This window comes from Theobroma cacao, chromosome 8 (assembly GCF_053813885.1).
Source record: "Theobroma cacao isolate CCN51 chromosome 8, ASM5381388v1, whole genome shotgun sequence".
NCBI lineage: Eukaryota > Viridiplantae > Streptophyta > Magnoliopsida > Malvales > Malvaceae > Theobroma > Theobroma cacao.
The window spans coordinates 2,046,993-2,067,712 of NC_142646.1; the positions used below are offsets into that span (position 1 = coordinate 2,046,993).

The window sequence follows — 20,720 nt, forward strand, 5'->3', positions numbered from 1 at the left end:
CCTTTTAAAAAAAATACCCTTTATGATAATTTAATCAAAATTATAACTTATTAAAAAGAACTTATAAAAAGAAATTTACTAAATAATTTTAACTTAATTTTAAAAATTATCATTTTTCATAAGAGTTTTATAATAGCTTTTAAGCTAAAAAAAATCATACCAAACAGGCTCTTAATATTCAGTATATCTTCTAAAACTTTTTTTTAACAGTGTATCTAAACACTTCAAATTTTCAATTAATTCTATTAATTTTTTTTAAAGAGTTCTATTAATTTTATTATCGTCAAAAACTAAAAAGAAACTCATAATTGAATCATTGTCACAATAAATTTAATTGTGGAAATAAATTTAAAGTAATAAAATTATCATCTCATTTAATTTTATTAAAATTTTTTATGGTAGATATCTTTCCTTTGGAAAATGAAATTCATCATTTTGCCCTATAAATTTTTTATCAAAGATATCTTACTTTATCCTTATCACGAAAACTAAATAATCACTTCTCCTTACAAATTTTTTAACAAAGATATTTTACTTTATCTTTATCCCGAAAACGAAATTCATTGCTTTGATATTTTACTTTATCTATATCTCGAAAACGAAATTCATCATCTCACCCTACATGCCTGCTTAGGTTTAAAAGGGACATTGAGAGGTTTAGAACTTAAAAAAAAGGAGTATACTTGTCTTAAAGTTCACTTGCTGCATGTGCTTCTCTAAATGGCTTTTATATTAATACTTAAAAAATCAAATAAAAATGGGTGAGACAAGTCATAAAAAATCCAAAAACACTCAAATGGTTTTTTGATTAAGCAAATAAAAAATAAAAAAATTATAAAAGAAAGATTGTTATTGTCTTTTGGTAAAAAACTAACCATAAAGGATATATGTAGATTTTATCCAAAAATATAAAAAACAAAGTTTATAATAATTAATTAAATAATTAGTAAACAACTAAATTGAGATATCTTCAATCTAATTATTTAACCCCTCTGGTTAAACTGTTTTATCAGGCAGGCCTTCTTTGGGTTTCCACTCACGGGCTTTATCAGCGAATCCACCAATGGCTGGACATAGATATCCGGACTAGAAGCGACAGCAAAACAGTAAAAGTGACTTCATAAAATTGAGTGGTTTGCTGTTAGAGTTAATATTTTTGGAGTTTGGACGAACAATCAAGCCGAAAAGGTCTCCAAAGAATAATAAGATAATACAAGTTAAGGCTTATCTAATTTCATGATCTATCGCTAGCACCGCAAAAGACTTTGTACCTACACTTGCTGACGAAGACTACGTGTTGTTAGCTTATCATCAATACAGATTTAGGATTCCTTTATGTTCCAGGAAGATAAAAAAAATCGTTAACTTAGCCTTCGGATAATAAAATTCATAACCGTCCAAGAAAAAGAAAAACGTAATGATCCAGTAATAAGCAAACACAAGGAAGAAGGCCTAAGTCTACTTTTAGCAGACTCAGAAATAAGATAAGGGAAGGAATTTTCCCCTGATCCTACATTGGGCCTCATGGCCCTCGGCTATTGAAAACCAGTGCAAAGAGCCATGCCCTGAGAAAGCCCGTATGACTACCAAACCTACTTGGGAAAGCCTTATGTCTCGAGGCTTTCGCCCCACTTCATATCCAACGAAGTTAATGAGAAACGACCATCAATAGGTGAAAATCTGAAAAACATTAACATGCATTAAAAGAGAAAAAAAAAATGGATAGCTTAATTTCGGCACCTCTCGACATAGATTAAATGCTAAAGACAAAATTCCTGCAACTATGGTTCTAATGTTTTCTTTGATTGAAGTTTCAGACTTAAAATGCATCATGATGCAGTTTCTTCCTGTTGTCTTAAGAGATCAGAGCACAAAAACAAAAAACTATCCCGAGGCTTCAGACCATCTACAATTCATTCTTGATATCAGAAGGCTTTGTATCTACATCATTGCTGGTTGGTTCAGCTTCACCTTTTGGACTACCTGCTCCTTTTGTCTCTGTCTTGGTCTCCGTTTCTTCTACATTCCCAATTTTCAAGCCCTCCTTGGATACATTTTGGAACTGTTTGCCATCATAATCCACCAGGTACTGCATCAGGTACTCATCGACAGGATCTGTGAAGAAAATAACCTACAAGCAGAAAGGCATTTAACACATATGAAAACAAGACAAACACATATTAGAGAAATAAAGTAAATAGAAGAAAAGATGTGAAAAGGATGGTTTTGAATCAAGTAAATATATATATCTGAAGTTAACAACAAATGTTTTGCAGTACCTCATAATTTTTCTTCTTAAGCTACTCCAAGAGTGGAGATTTTTCCAACTGTTCCTTGCTGGTGCCTATAATGTAGAAAATATCCTTCTGTTCTGCTTTCATTCTAGAGATGTACTAACCTAGCGAAGTCAATTTACCATCTGACTTGGTGCTGCATGTAATTCATATACCATTCGTCATTGCCAGCAGATTGCCCCAATAAATTAGTCAAAGAACCATAAATCAAGTCATATACCATTAGTCAAAGAAATTAAAGATTGCCTCAACAACTAAATGCGAATGGGAAAAAACATAAATCAAGTCAAATACCTCTCAAATCGAAGGAGTTTTGCCAAGCGTTTTCTGTTGGTTGCATCCTCAATGATACCAAGTTTAATGGATTTTCCAAACTCATTCCAGAACTTAGCATATTGACCCTTTTTCTTGTCATCGTCTGCACCAGATTTTTCAACTTCTGCATCACCATCAATATTCAGCGTCAATACTATCCCAGAAAACACTTGGACTGTAAGAGTTTCATTTTGGAAAGGTCATTAGGTCATAGTCTGGAGAATTATTTGTAAATCAAATTCCAAGTCAGTATAAAAAAGCAGTTATAACGTGCCTTTCTCATGTTTGCCACTGGACTCATCAGAATCCTCCTTATCAATTTTACAAATCATATCAAGGGCTTTCCTAATGAGTTTCTTCTTGATCGTTTTCAAATTGCTGCGGGCTTGTAGCATCTCTCGTGATACATGGAGTGGTAGAGTATCAGAATCAACAAGACCCTGCTCGATGGAGTATTCATTGAAAAACCTATTAGATAACCAGAAAAAATGTCTCAAAAACCTCATTGGTGCAGATTCAAGTCAACTAAAAGAACTTAGAATATCTTCAATTACCTTCAAAAAGCTAAGATACTTTGGTAAAAGCTCATCAAATTCATCAGAGATAAAAACTCGTCTAACATACAACTTCAAGTTGGCTTTGTTGGAGTTATAATAAATCTCATGCAGTTCATGAGGAGCCTAAGGAGGCACAAACAAAACAGCCTTGAACTCAACATCACCTTTGGCACTGAAGTGGCTCCAGGCCAAGGGTTTCTCATTACCAAACTCTTGCAGAGAAACACAAATATACAAACAATAAATAAGGAGAAATTATACTTTGTGAAGGTTGGAAACTTCTCCATAATGTTCTTCAGGTTAGGAAATTTATGGCAAATTACCGTTGCTAGAGAGTGATAGAATTTTGTGTATTCTTCCTCTTTAACATCCTTTGGACTGCGCAACCATATAGCTTTAACATCATTCAGAAGCTCCCATTCATAAGAAGTTTCCTTCACCTTCTTTGTCTTTGGTTTCTTCTCAGTGTCTTCATGCTCACTTTTCTCAGCATTTTCATCTTCCCCTTCCTCAGAAGTGCTATCAGCTGTTTGTAGCAATAAAAAGAATAAAAACAAAAAGATGATCAGACCATGGTTACTCTTATAGCATTAAGGGGAAATGGTATCAGCAAGTCTAAATAAAGATTAATAGGCTAGAAAACCATATCAGCAAGTCTTAAATTAACAATAACAGGCTGGCTTTCAGTGACATATACTGGTTTCCTCCTCATCACTCCACTCATCTTCATTGATAGGTACCTCAACACCAACCTCTTTGCTTGCCCAGATATAGATGGGGAAGTTGATGAATTCACAATATTTCTTCACCAATTCCTGCAGATAAAACCACAGCATGTTTTATTATTTATATAATACATCAAACTACAAGTGTATGAAGATAAAAATACAAAGGATGGCAATATGAAAGATAAAATAATTCACAAATAAACCTGTTGAGTTTTAAGTTGACTAGAATTCTAGACCTTATTTGATTAGGATTCTTGTTTGTATACAATATTGAATAGTTGTATGGTTTTAAGCTTCTTATTCCACATTGAATTTTAATCACATTCTACTTTGGACTTTTATACTATAAAAGTGGATCTCTAGGTTTTAGAATTACAAGTAGTGCTTTAAGAGCTCTAGAGAGGGAACACTTTGTAACTCTGTCTTTTGCTTTAGGTGGAGCTAGAGTGGTTTGGGTGAGTGTTTTTGGGTGGTTATTGAGAAAGAATGTGTAAGGGATCTTAGATTGTTTTGGAGAACCATAAAAGTCAATTTATTTAACTTTAATTTTTTAGTAATAGAAAGAACAGTTTCACTTCGTGGACGTAGGTAAGAGACCAAACCACATAAATTTTTGTATTTTTCTGTTTGCTTAATTTCTCTGGGTTTTATCTTTATTGTTTCTTGTGCAATTTCCACAATAAATTGGTATCAAAGCTTCGGGTTCGGTAAATTCAAGATTCGACAAGGATGTCAAAAGTCACTAGTTCTATGAATTTTTCAATTGAGAAGTTTGATGGGAAGACTAGATTTACGCAGTGATAGAGAAGGATGAAAGATCTCCTTGTGCAGCAAGATTTAATGCACCTTTTGCTAGGAAAGGAGGAAGGACAACCAGATGACATGAAAGATGTTGAATGGGCAGAGTTAGAGCAAAGATGTGTGAGCACTTTTCAGCTTTGCATTGGAGATAACATGTTCAACCATGTTATTGATGAGGATTCTGCTCCAAGATTGTGGGCAAAGTTAAAGAAGATTTACTTGACGAAAAGTCTTTCCAACAAGTTGCAGCTTAGGCAAAAGTTGTATCGCTTAAAGATAGAGGAGAATGAAGACCTCATGAAGCATATGAATGAATTCGATGGGATCATTGATCAGTTGAAGAAGGTTGATGTGAAGGTAGAGGAAGAGGAAAAGGCACTGTTGTTCTTAGCTTCGCTTCCAGACTCCTATGAGGTATTTGTGGAATCTGTGATATGTGAGATGGATATAATAACGTTAGAACAAGCACAAACAACATTAATGTCTCATGAAGCCCGAAAGAAAAGTAAGGAAGGGGATAGAGATCCAAGTGGCTTGGCATTGGTAACTAAGGTTTGTAAGAGGAAGTCAACCGGTATGGGATTTAAGGGTGGCAAGTCTAGATCCAACAATATTCAGTGCTTTCAATGCAAAGGGTATGGACATATTAAAAGGGATTATCTTATAAAAGAGAATGAAAACAATAAGAATAAAGGTGAGTGTGCTTTCGTTGCTGAAGGTGATGCTTGTGCTGTCCTTACAATCTCAGAAAATATGGATGCAAATTCTGATTGGTATTTAGATTCTGCTTTTGTTCTCACATATGTTATCAAAAAGATTGTTTTGATTTACTTCAAGAAGAAGTGGCTAGGAATTTGACTTTGGATAATAAGTCAGTAGTAAAAGTCATGGGTCTTGGAGTGGTGAAAATCAAAATGTTTGATGGGGTTATGCGTTCTTTGGGTGGTGTGGACTGTGTCCCAAAGATACGTAAGAATCTAATATCATTGAGCCTATTAGACTCCAAAGGGTATGAATATTTTGCTTGTGATTGAGTGGTAAAAGTCACACAAGGCGACATGGTCCTGATGAGGGAAAATTTGCATAATGGCTTGTATCGTCTAGAATGTGAGGTCTCGAAAGGATGGGAACAGTGCACAGGGAATGGTAGCTTCCAAAGTGAGATTTCATTTGCTGAGGAGGTGATGAAAGATTCCCATGGTGTGGATGATGGTGAAAGGATGAAAAATCTTGCCAGTAGTGAATTGGAAGGGTCGTCGAGGTCCCTTTTCGAAGTCAATTAGTGCCATTGACTTGACAGCTACACAGATGCATTGGCCATTTTATGGAATCGAGTGTTGGACCATGCTTGATTCAGTATGTGTAGTCGTGGTAGTTATAAAGGCCAATGATTTGGAAAGTTTTATGCTTAGAGAGTTGTTCAAGGTCCTAGAAAATAGGTGAAGTTAGGAAGTTACAATTAAGTGCTACTGGTGGAAGAGGTTTAAGGAGTTTGAATTCAAGTCAAAGGTGGAGATTTGTTGAGTTTTAGGTTGACTAGAATTCTAAATTTTATTTGATTAGGATTCTTGTTTGTGTACAACATTAAGTAGTTATATAATTTTAAACTTCTTATTCCACATTGAGTCCTAATTACATTCTACTTTGAACTTTTATACTATAAAAGTGAATTTCTAGGCTTTAGAATTACAAGAAGTGCTTTAAAAGCTCTAAAGAGAGAACACCTTGTATGCTCTAGGTGGAGCTATAGTGGTTTGAGTGAGTGTTCTTAAGAGGTTATTGAGAAAGAGTGTGTAAGGGATCTTTGGTTGGTTTGGGGAACCATAGAGGTCAATTTATTGTACTTTAATTTCTCAGTAATAGAAAGAACAGTTTCACTCCGTGGACGTAGGCAAAAGGCCGAAAGATATAAATTCTTGTGTTTTTTTGTTTGCTTAATTTCTCTAGGTTTTATCTTTATTGTTTCTTGGCCAATTTCCACAACAAAACCCAGCAGACCTCTTAAGTTATACCAACCTTCAATTTGCCCTCTTCCAAGTACTCTTGAGCTTCATCCCTGAGATGCAATCTAATCTCAATACCACGTCCCAGTGGTTCATTCCAAGTATCATCATAAATTGCAAATGCCCAATCAGCTTTTGATTCCCGTGCATACTTGAAAATCAAAACATATTCATTAAATAATTATTTAATGATCAATCAAACACCTCTATAACAACTGCATTAAACTCAGAAAACTCACTATTTGTCATCATTATGTTTACTAATGACTTCAACACAGTCTGCCACCAGATATACAGAGTAGAACCCAATTCCAAACTGACCAATCAGGTTAAGGTCTCCACTGCTCTGCATTTTCTCAACAAATGTTACACACAAAGGAAAAAAATCAATTATTACGTCATTAATACTTGAATCAAATTTTATTCTGCTTTAACAATACCAATTGCAGCAAATAAACCTAGGATTTACTTACCAAAAGGTCCAAACTTCGCAATTGTTCCTAAGTTCTTGATTAAATCTTCTTTGGTCATTCCTATACCTCTGTCACGAAGTGAAAGAATTTTCTTCTCTTTGTCCTACTTAATTTGCAATGCCATTGCATTTTAAGGCTAAGAAAAGTTATAATACTACTTTACATGCATCAATATTCACATAGAAATTCTCCATTTACATGCTCATTTTATAGCATTATAAAAATTCTACATTCACATGCTCATTTTATAGCATTACAGAAATTGTCCTTGAAATTATTGGTTAACACGAGTTTAGTTTTCTATACTTATATTATATAAAACAATGTTCTAATGTGCAGCATTAACCTAGATCTCCAGCTTGGCAGTGTCACCTTCACCCAAAACTTCTTTGTCTGTAAGTGAAAAGAACCTAATCTTGTCCAACGCCTAAACTAAAAAAAATCCATTTCAAAAATAAACTTAAAACAATTAACAAAAGAAAGATAGAGAACATACATTAGAAGCATTGGAGATTAACTTTTTGAGGAAAATATCCTTGTTGCTGTAAAGAGAATTGATAATAATATCCATAAACAAAGACATCCCAGCTTGGATCTCAAACTTCTCAGCTTTACTGTGAAGTAATTTCGAAGAACTCGATTTCGATTCTCTGAAAATAAAAGAAACCAAAAACATTTAGGGATTCAGAGTATGAATGGAAATTCCTTGCCACGTAACAGTGTCTTTTAAGAGAAGGGGTTCCATTCTTCAAAATATAACAAATAAAGCTAAAAAAAGAAGAACATTATTCTAAAACAAAACTATACCAACCTTTTGACTATTAGTAAACCCTTAATCTTTTCCTCAACCTTTAGAGCATTTATAGCTCCTTTTTCACCGGGAGTAGAAATGACATCTGCACCTTTAAAGGGAGTAGCATCGCCAACTTGGACAATACTATGGTGAGCTACCGAAGCAACCGCATCCTCGGCACCAGCTTGAACAACTACGTCACGAGCATGAGGCACAACCACATTGGTGGGGGCACCATCTTGGACAACACCTGCATTCGGGTTACGACCACCCTGGATTACCATGTCGACAGTCACGACACCACCTTGGTCATCAACTGCAAGTGGGTCACGAACATTCAAGATTGCCCCGTCGTCAGTCGCATTGTAGATGTGGTCACCAACTACAAGTGGGTCACGAACATTCAAGACTGCCCCGTCATCAGCTGCATTGTCGGTGGTGTCACCAATTGCAAGTGGGTCATGAACATTCGGGGCTACCCCATCGACAGTCTTATGCTCACCAACATCGAGAATAGCGTCATCCGGGTTATGAACAGCTTCTTCCCTTCGGATAAAATCGTGAGCATCAGCAAGCCCATTTCCAAATAGATTAACAAATATTTGGTCAATTTCATCATCATAATGATAATCCAAGAGGATGTGAACAGAAGTCAAGGCAACAGAAATACACAGATTAGCAGTTAACGCTCTCACATCTTCTACATGTAAAAATATCTCATACATATTTAGCCAAGCAACCTCTTTGAATAAATAATAGAACCCGGATAGAAAGGTATTTTCAATATAACTAGTAGTAATGCCAACCATGAAAATACAGTAACAATAACTTTGGTAAAAAATAAATCTTTCTTGTTTTTGGTTGACAACAAGAATATTTGAGTGAATATCAAAATGGGGGTAATAAGAAGAATATAATGATTGAAAAACTTCAAAATGCGACGAATGATGTTTGCATCCATTAGGGTTTAAGAAATTTGTTTTGAACGTAAATTTTTTGAATTAAAAGCTAAAATGCCATAACAAATCTAGCATAAAAAACTGGTGGTTTGGCAGAAAATAAATCTTTCTTGTTTTTGATTGACAACAAGAATATTTGAGTAAATATCATAATGGAGGTAATAAGAAGAATAGAATGATTGAAAAACTTCAAATGCGACGAATGATGTTTGCATCCATTAGGGCTTAAGAAATTTTTTTTGAAGATTAATTTCTTGATATCAAAAGCTAAAATGCCATAACAAGTCTAACATCCGAAACTGGTGGAAGACTCTTTTTGGCATAAGAAGCTAGATTTCAGAAGGGTTTTACCCTAAAACACTAGAGAGAAACTAGTGGCTGCAGCAACTGAAGGAGACTGTATGCGCGAAGCCCGTCTAAACATAAAAAAATATGATGGCACAATACTGAGTTGTGAGTTGCAATACGTGGGTCAAGCCTAAACCCTAAACCCCTAAACCCTCATAAAATTAAGTGTTTTGCTATTGGAATCAATATTTTTGGAGTTTCGACAGGTAGTCAAGCTAAAAAGATCTCCAAAAAATAACGGGATAATACAAGTCAATGCTTATCTAATTTCATAATTGAACATTAACAGTAGAAAAAATATTAGACCTACACTTGCTGAGGAAGATAGAGATTGAGAAACTAAAAATTATATTAAAATCATGCGAAGTCACAATATATAAAGATTAAACTGAAATCGTGCGAAGTCACAGCATATATAAAGATTAAACTGAAATCGTGCGAAGTCACAACATATTTAAAAATTAAACTGAAATCGTGCGAAATCACAACTTATGCCTTTTCAACGACACCTTCTATCTCTTCTCCAACAATAATAGAGTCACCACCATGGGCGACATTATAATGATAAGTTAACAAAATATGAGTTAAAGTCAAGATAATAGAAATAGATAGATTAATGACTAAGACTCTTATATTTCTTGTTGTTGGTTGACAACAAGAATATTTTAGTCAAAATGAGAATGCAAGTAATAAGAAGAACACAATGATTCAAAAACCTAAATATGCGACGAATGATTCTAAAATCCATAGAGAAGTTTAGTGTTTTTGATAAGTATGAAAAAGAAATGAATAGAAAATTTTAAAACTAAAGAGAAAAACTTACTTAGGAGAGGTTTAACGCTTTTGGGAAGTATGAAAGACAAAATGAATAGAAAATTTTAAAACAGAAGAGTGAAACTTTTTTTTTTCGTTTCAAATGCAATGGTTGAGAAAGTTAGAATCGTTAGGGCTTAAGAGAGGTTTAATGTTTTTGGGAAGTATGAAAGAACAAATGCATAGAAAATTTTAAAACATAAACTTTTTTTTTGTTTCAAAAATCCCAGGTCATTTTTGTTGTTGTTTGTTTTATAATAATTGAGGGAGGGGATTCAACAAAGAGTCTATTCTGAGCCCTTTTCATGTATAGGGTATTCTCTTGATTAACGCCTTTTTCGCTATCCTCTCTACAACTTTCAAACTTATTTTAGTTTTAACGCCCCTAACAACCCTAGTATTCCCTCCCGTATGGAGCAACCATCATTCACTCGACTTGCTGCTACCAGGGTTTTGGGCCTCTGGGGATAGTCACCGTAACCTATCCGAGCGACCATTGCAGTACGGGTAGCCAACCCACTTACAGGATCAATGCCCACCGTCTCGTACTGATGCTTTAGTAGTCCTTTCTTTTTTGATTGGACTACGTTGTATATTGAAATGGAACTTTCCTTTTTATCCTTAGAAACCCACCCACTCAGAATCCCGGGTCTCAATCTGTGAGACCATGTTAGTTTAACCTCTCAATCATTAAGCGTACATTGATTATATTGCGTTGTATATTGAAATGTGAGTTAAGCACCAGAGCCGATTGCACGTGGTCAGGTTAAAGAAATTTTTTTTATTTAAAGAGATAAAACTTTTAAAAATGAAAAAATTAATTTATATAGTAGTAATTTTTAAAATTAATAAAGGGTAAAACTATTTTAAAAATATTATCACGTTATTAAATTAGCGAAAACATTGACAATTGACTAATAGCAAGACTTATGTGTCACAAAAATATTTTTTTTTGCAGATTTTTTATTTTGAAAAACTAATAAATCCACATGTAATTATAATTTTAAATTGAAAGTATCAGTGTAATTTACCCTATCTTTTTCCAAAACATAATTCATCACTTCACCTTGGCTTAAAGTGACATTGAGAGGTTGAAAACTAAAAAAAGAGTACCAAGGAAGATTACTTATTTACTGCCATGTTTTCGTACTCCTACCACTTTTATTTATTATATAAAATGAAAATATTAATGATTGCTTAATTACGAGTTAAAGTGATATTTTGTAAAAAAAAAATCTATAATTAAAGTATTATTTCTTCTTAAATTAGATAAAATAATATATTAAATGAAATTTTTAAATTTTTAAACGATATTTCAAAACAATATGTTATTTTAAAATATTTTTAAGTAATGTACAAAAAATAGATTAAAAATAATATTTGTAACTAAAACTTCTAAAACTTAGGTTACATTTGCTTATTATTTTTACTACTTATTTTTTACCTTTTAAAAAGATATAAGAAAACAAAATTTATGGCAATTAATTAAATACTTATTAAATAACTAAAAATTTAATACCAATTGAAATGCTTTTCCAACCAGATACTCTTACTGCCGCTGAATTTGTCCACCTCACTCATCCACCCAAAACGTAATCCTCTCCCAGGTTTTGTCTCTTCATCCCTCTTTTTCACCTCTTTTTGTCGTGTTCTTTCTCTTGTTGGTTCTACTTGACTTCAATTCGTCCTCCACTTCAAGGCCTCAATTCTGCTTAGAGGCCTCTGTGATTCTTTTGTGTGAGAGAAACAATGGCACTGACCGTCAATGCTGCTGTATCTCTCCCATCTTCCAAGTCATCTTCTCTTTCATTTAAAAGCTCTATCACTATATCTGAAAGAATGAACTTCAACAAGGTATGATTGCTTAATGGAGAAAGCAGATTTGCATTGAATGATTTATTCTGATACTTATGTCTAATGGTTTCTTCTGCAGAGTGTATGGTACTCCAGGAATGTCAGCGCTGGTGGAAATGTGGTTTCCATTAAAGCTCAGGTCACTACGGAGGCTCCTGCAAAAGTAGTGAAAGTTTCCAAGAAAGATGACGAAGGTGTTGTTGTTAACAAGTTCAAGCCAAAGAATCCTTACATTGGAAAGTGCCTTCTCAACACCAAAATTACTGGAGATGATGCTCCTGGAGAGACTTGGCACATGGTTTTTAGCACTGAAGGTGAAATTTTTCAGCAACTTAGGAGCTTGGTTTAATAACTGATAGCAATTTTTTCCATAGACGGTAGCCTTGTGTCAGCTTTCTGCATTTGATCATTTGAAGTTGGATGGCAAACAGGGGAAGTGCCTTACAGAGAAGGACAATCCATTGGTGTCACTCCTGAGGGTATTGACAAGAACGGAAAACCCCACAAACTTAGACTGTACTCCATCGCCAGTAGTGCTTTGGGAGACTTCGGCACTTCTCAAACTGTAATGACCTGTAGCTTTCTACAGTTCGTTTTGTCTCTTCATTCCGATTGATATTTAATCTGATACTGATGAGCTTGTAATTGCAGGTTTCCTTGTGTGTCAAAAGGCTTGTTTACACCAATGAACAAGGAGAGATAGTGAAAGGAGTTTGCTCAAATTTCCTGTGTAGGAATTTTAAAATTTCTCATTCTTTTTATTTAGTATTTCTGACTAGCATTGCAGAAAGTACATCTGGGTAATTATTCTAAGAAACCCCCTCTTTGATCATGCTTGTAGCATATTTAAGATTGATATCCTGAATAAAATATACCAGAGACCATCTAGGACAGAAGTCTCAAATCTGATCAATGTCTTAATGACTGTTATTCTTAATTTCTTGAGATTGCATACGTTTAATCTGCAGCAGGTTGGTTTGGCAGTTACCAGCTCTGTTCAAAATACATAGCTATGTGATGTTATAGTTTGTTAGCATTATCAAAAGTTATGGTCTCTACATATAATCATTTCTAATATGGATGGGGTTGTCATTTTTCTAGTGGTAAGAACGGGCAGCAAGTTACTGCAGAAACATAAATAAGCATCTTGCTTTCCAGTCTATTCGCAGTAACAGCTTCTAGGTCCTATAAATGGATCGTAAACCCTTATTGTAAACATATTGGAGGATAAATCTCCCCACTTTTTTTTCGTTTTTTCATAACTTCATATGTTAGATTGATTCACAACAGCTGGCAAGGTTGATGCCCTTTGCCTTAGGTGCCAAAACTGGCGACCAAGAACACTTGAAATGTTTTCTCCCTTGTAAATATGAGAAGTCACCTACTGATTCGGTTGAAGACATGACAAATCAGTTTAATCTTTATCCAAATGTCATGTTGATACTTTTGTTATTAAAGCTTATGGAGTCTGGGAAAATTTGTTGGCTTTATGATAACACAATCTCTTTCATTCAGGTGACTTGAAGCCTGGTGCTGATGGGACGATCACTGGAACCTGTTGGGAAAGAGATGCTTATGCCAAAAGATCCAAATGCCACCATCATAAGGGTATGTTTTTGTTATTAGCACCTTCCAGATTATCATGTCGATAAGGACTTTTTGTGTTAACATAATTATCAGCTTGTATATTTGAGCATGTATTAACATAATTGTGCTTGGTTTCCTTGTTTCAGCTTGCAACTGGAACTGGAATTGCTCCTTTCCGTTCATTCTTATGGAAGATGTTCTTTGAGAAGCATGATGACTACAAGGTAATTGTGATATCTAACGCTTACGAAGCAAATAGCAAGTTATGGTTACGTACGTGACCTGTTTTGGCATGAGATGCAGTTTAATGGGTTGGCTTGGCTCTTCTTGGGTGTACCCACAAGTAGCTCACTGCTCTACAAGGACGTAAGCTATCTTTAACCTCTACATTATTCATCTTTATTCTCTTTTCTTCAGACTGGAATATATTGGATCAGAACTTTTATCTGTTTCACTTATGCTTTCAACTCAGAAATTTGAGAAGATGAAGGAGAAGGCACCAGATAACTTCAGGGTGGATTACGTCGAGAGTAGAGAACAAACAAATGACAAGGGTGAGAAGATGTATATTCAAACCCGGATGGCCCAGTATGCTGAAGAGCTATGGGAATTGCTCAAGAAAGATAACACCTATGTCTACATGTGCGGGCTCGAGGGTATGGAGAAGGGAATTGATGAAATCATGACTTCTTTGGCTGCCAAAAATGGTAAGTTGAAGTATCATAGGCAGATTTTTGACTTTAGCATCTTATAAATATGATTTAATTTTCTCTAACTTTTACTTCTTCCAGGTATTGATTGGCTTGAATACAAGAGACAATTAAAGAAAGCAGAACAATGGAACGTTGAGGTCTACCGATCTTGGCTGCATTGTATTTCTACAGGGGATTTTGCCATTCTGTCAACACTTCCTCTACTCCTGCACTACTTCGCACCATATATTTTTTAACGTATTTGATATAGAAGTTGAATTTTTTAGCTCAACTCATGTATTCTTTCCTCAAGACAGGTTGTATAGTGCAAATTTGAAGGAGATAACTCCTTTCCACTGTATCTTGTAATATTGCATTTTCTAATCATCTGTGTTACTTTAGTCGACACTTTCTGGTCATCATCTGAAGTGACGAGAAGCTCATTCTTCTCACATTCAATCAAATTACCTGATGGAAAGGCAATGTTAAGGTTCATTCTTTAGTTTAGCAATTGTTGTTGTTAGATTCAGGCTAATTCCTCTTGCAATCAGTTTCATGCTCAAGCCCAGCTTCTAACACCAACCACCAAATAAAATACGATCGGCTGCTACGCCATGATCAAGTTTGGGCCAAGAGCAAATAAACCCAGATTTTTTTCCTTTTATTATTTTTTAAATCTGTTAAATATGATAATAGTAGCTACACGTGTCAAAAATGCAAAGATTTACCATCAGGCGGCTTTTGTTTTGAAAGGCTTGGAGCGTCCAAAACGCTGGCTACTGCTTGCCGGAGCTGGTGAGTCTCAAAGCAGAACGTTGGTCGAACAGAGCATGGCACGGCTAATACGGCCTCTGAGGCAATGGCCGCAGTTGCAGCAGCACCATCACTACTGCTGCTCACGGACAACACTCCATCATTTCCTCTACACTCCCTTACCGCTCACAATATCGGCTAAAACTACCGCCCCATGTTTCTCTTTCGCCACTTCGACTTCGTTCCGCGGAAAAGCCCGTCACCGCCCATGCGGAGTCAGATTACGCAATGCTCCAGCTCCGTCTGATCTCCAAGACGGTGAAACCAGCGACTCGGATTCAGATGTAAAGAAGAGCCGTAACCAGAAGAAGCGCGAGGCTCGACGCGCCGTCCGTTGGGGCATGGACCTCGCTTCCTTCTCTACTCCTCAGATTAAACGCATCCTCAGGTACAGTAGCAACATAAAACCATGTTTTTATTACGCAAAAATGTTGTAACTTTTGAAATGGTATATATATTGAAGCTAACATTTTTATTTTCATTGTTGCTGGGAATGTTCAGAGTTGCTTCTCTTGAACAAGATGTGTTCGATGCTTTAATGTTAGTTAAGGTACTTTGGGAAAGTGAAGGTTTTATACTTTGTTGAGTTATTTCTTTGTTTCTCGTTGGAATGTATGTTATGGAAGACAAGATGTTTGTTTTTTGGTTGCAGAGACTCGGCCCTGATGTTAGAGAGGGAAAGCGAAGGCAGTTCAATTATATTGGTAAGAAAGTAGATTTGCCCAGATTGATTTGCATTCCTTTAATTTTCTTTTCCAATAGTAGTTTCCTTGTGTTTACCCGGTGAGTGCTTTATGCTTATATTTTGTGACCCTACTTTTTATACCCGGAATGAATGTGTGCTAGGGAAACTGCTTCGGGAAGCAGAACCTGAATTGATGGATGCTTTGATTCAGGCTACAAAAGTTGGTGATCAGAAAACCCTTCAGGCTTTAGCAGGTTCAAAGATGCAAATCCTGCAAGAAGAAGAAGAAGAAGGAGACAGTGATGATCAATTCGAAGAAATTCAATACGAGGTTAGTATGGCAAACCAAATTTGAAGAAATCGTAATTGATGTTTGAATTACACCTCGTGATTTGAAGACTAATAATGAGCTTAAGCTGATTACATGCAGTTTATCTTGTTGGGGTTTTACATGCAGAGTTCACAGGAGTATGTCAACATTGCAAATAGATGGTTTGATGGGTTGATCAGTAAAGACATTAACATTACAAATGAAGTATATTCAGTTAACAGCATTGATTTTGATCGTCAGGCAAGCAAAATGTCATGTTGTCTATTGGATTTCAAGTTAAATACTATTTCTCACTCGTTGTCAAAAGTTCTTTAAGTGAAGAATGTATTGGTTAATGGTTAGTCACTTGGTTGATATATAGGTTTTTCTTTGAAAGACAAAGAAGCAAGAAAAAGGTCATCAAAACCCAACTTTTAAAGAAAACTCCCTATGAGACCACTGTTTTGATCAGTATGTGCACTTGGAGTCAGTTGGGCATAATCCAATTCATCTACATTGGTTTAACTATAACTCGTTATTGGCCTACATGAACCGCTTATATTCCTCTTTGCATTGTATGACATGATTGTGTAATTATTGTGCAGTTTTTGCTCTTGCTTTTATGTTCATTTTATCAAGTTGCTGCAACTTTGACAGGAATTGCGAAAACTTGTTCGAAGAGTGCAAACGATTCAAGAACAAAGCCAAGCTGTGACGGACGAAGACAAGGCAAAAATAGAAGCGGCGGTAACGAGTGCCAAAAAGTCCCTCACCCGTTTTCTTCGTACCCTGGCTAGGCAATTGCCGACCGAATACAGTTTTGATTAAATTGATCTGTAACATCAGTATTTTGTACCATAAGTAATTCATTCCCTGAATGCTTATTATATACTACATATGACAAGAACCTCGTGTTAGAAATTGCAAAATCCTTTGGAGTATGATGAGAACACAAGCCCAATGTTTAAATGAAGGGTGACCCAACATGCCTAAGTCGATAAGCTATATGTTAGGCTTAATTGGGTTGGATGAATTTGTCATGCTAAAAAGACTCGTGGGCTTGACTGTTTTGCCTTGTCTAACATAAAATCGTAAGCTCTGGCTTTCTCTTTGACTAGCTCGAGGTTTGGTAGACTTCCTCCATATATCTTCTGTCTTTTGTGCGATAGTTGAGTCCCTCGGGTTTCCATTAATTGTTACACCAATCACTAATATTTTCAGTAATGAAAAGCGTCGAGCATTGCCACTAGACGTCAATGAGACAACAACAGATATGTCGTGATAAGAAACCAACAAAAGATTGCCTGTTAAATTAAGCAACCCTGACACTCCATCAATAATTGGGTTTTAATGTTTCTCACCAGGCCTGCCTTTTGCATCAGCCGATTGTGATTTAAAATAGTGTATGCAAACGCATCGAGATTGCTTAAATATTCTTATCACCATCCGTTGTTGGAAGATTCCGAATAGCATGATGGCATCTCTTTTGAGTGCTTCCAATCACCTAAATGATTATGTGATTTCAGCATTTCAGCTAATAACAAAATGTGAATTCATCTCTGTGAAATACAGGTGAATTCAATCTAAGTGCCAAAAATCAATGTTTCACATTGCTAACCTGATAAGGTTTCGCTCTCTTCTGATGAAGTCGCACTCAACAACCCAACCATAAACAACAACACAACTTTCCCATGCTTCTACTCTTGAAATTCCTAGTTGAATTTTTGCACTGCTGCACCCTTTTTGTTTCAACATCGTCGGCGAATCTCTTGATATAACCCACTTCTTTTGTAATCAAAATTAAGCTTAAGGACGGACAACGATTTCCCATGATGAAGAAGCTACCATGACAAAAGCTTAAGCCAAGGCGTGAATCAGAAACAAGAATAATAGATTAATTTTTTCACCGATGGGAATTGGGAAATGTCATTTTCTTGCCGAGTGATACATGTTATCTAAAGGGCCAGCTGTTTAACACCTTTTGACATTAATGAAGAAAAAAAAAGGTGGGTGCTTGTTTAGCAGAGATATTATTATTCAAAACACTTCGTGGTCCCAATATTTTCTCAGCCAGATACAATTCATGACGGTTGGTTTAAATTTCAATGAGCCTAACCATTGTCGTTAATATTCATTTTGGCTTTTCTACCGTATAGCAAGAGGAGTAGCACTTGGGTTCTACCTCTTTCACTATCATTTAATTTTCAGCCTGCTCTTTGGTCTAATATCATTAATTCATGAACATACTATTTTTCTTCTTTGATCTATTGTTGATTTTATACAGTATTGACCCTACATGAAACAAAGATAGTAGGTGAGGGACGAGAAATTAGAAATAAGTTGTTGCGACAATTTATAAGTAAATGAATAAAATGTAATTATAAAGACAGTATACGTTAATAAAGGCAATGCCTTTAATTTGTTAATAAATGTGAAAAAATATAATTTAAAATTTTAATAATTGTATTTTTTAAGATTTCACTTTATAAAAATATATACGCTACTTGAAGAAGTATCTGTTTGTAACAATCTTATATATGGTATGTGATCAATAATGAATTCTATAAGGTTGCAATGAGAAAATGTTATTCACATGTGCAAACTGCAAAGTTCAGATGTTTCACATGCTTGGACTACAGCCACACATTTAGTGAATATCAGTACATTCAGTGAACCGCAAAGGTCACTTTCTTGTTGGCGTCGAAGCATACATACCAGTAAAATATGGTCAGATTAACATCTGTGATCAGATTTGAGCATGTTAGTAACGAGCCTTGATTGATTTTCTTGGTACTGGGTTTTGCAATTTCACATGTACTTCCGGTCACCCTCTTCCTTTATCGTCCTAACCAAAAAATCATGTTGGTTCAATGATGTAAGTAGCATGCTGGTGTCTGTATCTGTTTGTCCTTTTCTGGGTTAGGGGGAGAATAAAACTCCCAGGCTGAAAGTGTATATATATATATATATCATCTTGAAGAAGGTAATTGATGTCTAACCTGTTTATCCGTCCCCCAGAGCAATCATGAGTACCTGGTTAAAACTCAAACATCAGTCTTGGATTTGTTTTGTAGTTAGAGGAATCTACCATCATGGTTGTTGAGGAAAATTTAAAATTTGTATCATTTGACCTGAGGATTAGACGACGTACGAGGTTGATCAAGCCCTGAATTAAGTAATGGTAGCACACTTAATTAAGGTTCAATTTTCGGGTAAGCGCGAGTTTGGATTCTTTGGAAGGCTTAAGTTTCAGTTGCTTACAGAAACGATTATCTCCCTCTTGTCCTGTCAACCACTGATACTCATGGAGGAACCGACCACAGAGATAAGTTTCGTTAGACAGGACAAGGGAATCAAGAACCAGGTTTGGTTCTCGTATCTATCAAAAGATACCAATTTCAAACGTGACGATTGTGGACAGGAAAAAATGCTATCATACCAGACTAGAGATCAGGAAAGTTAATTAAACTTGAATTTAAAATGGGATTTGATGAGTGGCGACAAATTTTTTCACAAGAAATTGTGTGAAACCAAAAGAATGTCACGTCATAATTTACAATCACATTCACCCATTTACTTTTACATCATCTAATGCGGTAGCATGCATGATCGGTAGAACCTTCTCTAAATTTTCTTCAAGTTCTCTGGCTATATTCGACGATGTCCTTGATTGACATGGCCACTGCAAATTTGTGGATCTTTTCACATGCATAATTGAGTAACAAATCATGAGGTGATGACCCTGGATTCACTATTGCAATCTATTACAGGCAGCCTTGACTCTGATATTGCCGACTGGGAGAAGTTCAGATATCCGTGTGGCTTTTGATTTTCAGCACGAGATGGATGAGGACCTTCTGACTAGTGCTGACAACAACATGTCCTTGAAATGTGATTCATACCCAAGACAGACAAGACTTGCCTCACATTTAACCCACCGAGTAGGCTTGGAAAAATGCCGATGTATTAAGTTCTTGTCACATCTTAATTGCCAGATAATTTGACAGAATAGTAGGAGGTTTGAACTGAAATTAGAAGTTGGGTCAACGTTTGTTTTTCATTGCTTTCATCAGTTAATTTGGTTTTTGAACGGTCTTAGGCTGAGTGTGCATGCCTAGCAATCCTTGTAAGCGAGAACGACCCACGGCCAATAACATAAGAATTATGAATTTCCAAGGCACGATGACGATCACCGTGTCTCGTCACTCACCAGTCTTCCAACGTGGCGTGCGAAGGTTGCTAACTGTAAAATGAAGTAGAAAACCCTGCCGCCTCCCTGGTCGTTTAAGGCGGTGGCTGGGCCTGACATATTCAAAACAACACTTGTTTAGGTTTATCTCCAAGGAAATGTCAGCATTAGGACTTGGGATATTTTAATTTGTGGGTACATTAATGGACGTAGCTAGCTAAATATAACTATATAAAGATATTTTCAATGGCATATCTTCAGAATCAAAGATCTCTTAAGTAGTTGTTTTCAGGTTAGACAATTTCTCTCTGTCAAACCTAATTAATGCTTAATAACCCCAAGCTGTTTAACTAAATATACAGGTTAACTCATAAATAGATTGCCTTTAATTTTCCTTCCTTAATTCTTTTTAATTCATAGTTAATTTAGAAGTTGCTGAAACCACTTTCAACCATAAAACTCTGCTTAATCCCGTCGTGGGCCAAATGGGTTATAAGGGTAATATA

General features: G+C 35.6%; 3 protein-coding genes and 1 pseudogene across 7 annotated transcripts; 3 read left to right on the plus strand and 1 right to left on the minus strand.

Moving 5' to 3' along the window:
• Nucleotides 1-1,799: 1,799 nt before the first annotated feature.
• On the minus strand, nt 1,800-8,689 carry LOC18591566 (endoplasmin homolog; annotated as a pseudogene).
• A 2,974-nt stretch (nt 8,690-11,663) lies between these two features.
• Nucleotides 11,664-13,730, plus strand: LOC18591567 (ferredoxin--NADP reductase, leaf-type isozyme, chloroplastic). The gene is given in 8 exon segments (XM_007017755.3): nt 11,664-11,938; nt 12,018-12,252; nt 12,370-12,503; nt 12,590-12,668; nt 13,454-13,491; nt 13,493-13,546; nt 13,672-13,696; nt 13,699-13,730. Coding segments are annotated over 8 exon segments (702 nt in total). The 5' UTR covers nt 11,664-11,833.
• LOC148761108 (ferredoxin--NADP reductase, leaf isozyme, chloroplastic-like) lies at nt 13,672-14,712 on the plus strand. Its single transcript, XM_088809168.1, has 4 exons — nt 13,672-13,749; nt 13,829-13,891; nt 13,998-14,232; nt 14,317-14,712. Exons 1-4 carry the CDS (start codon nt 13,720-13,722, stop codon nt 14,472-14,474), a joined length of 486 nt encoding a protein of 161 aa, XP_088665294.1. The 5' UTR covers nt 13,672-13,719; the 3' UTR covers nt 14,475-14,712.
• Nucleotides 14,713-14,914: 202 nt separating this feature from the next.
• Nucleotides 14,915-16,946, plus strand: LOC18591568 (kinesin-like protein). 5 transcript variants are annotated; one of them, XM_018125720.2, is made up of 7 exons: nt 14,915-15,418; nt 15,532-15,580; nt 15,683-15,734; nt 15,877-16,046; nt 16,173-16,321; nt 16,408-16,496; nt 16,683-16,946. In XM_018125720.2, the coding sequence occupies exons 1-7, from the start codon at nt 15,048-15,050 to the stop codon at nt 16,820-16,822; spliced, it is 1,020 nt and encodes a 339-aa protein (XP_017981209.2). In that variant the 5' UTR covers nt 14,915-15,047; the 3' UTR covers nt 16,823-16,946. The 5 variants fall into 5 exon arrangements, 4 of the variants coding, with proteins under 4 accessions (XP_017981209.2, XP_017981212.2, XP_017981213.2 ...); XR_001929047.2 differs by having other exon boundaries at nt 14,917-15,418; nt 16,173-16,286; nt 16,683-16,823; XM_018125723.2 differs by lacking the exon at nt 16,408-16,496 and having other exon boundaries at nt 14,916-15,418.
• Nucleotides 16,947-20,720: the final 3,774 nt, after the last annotated feature.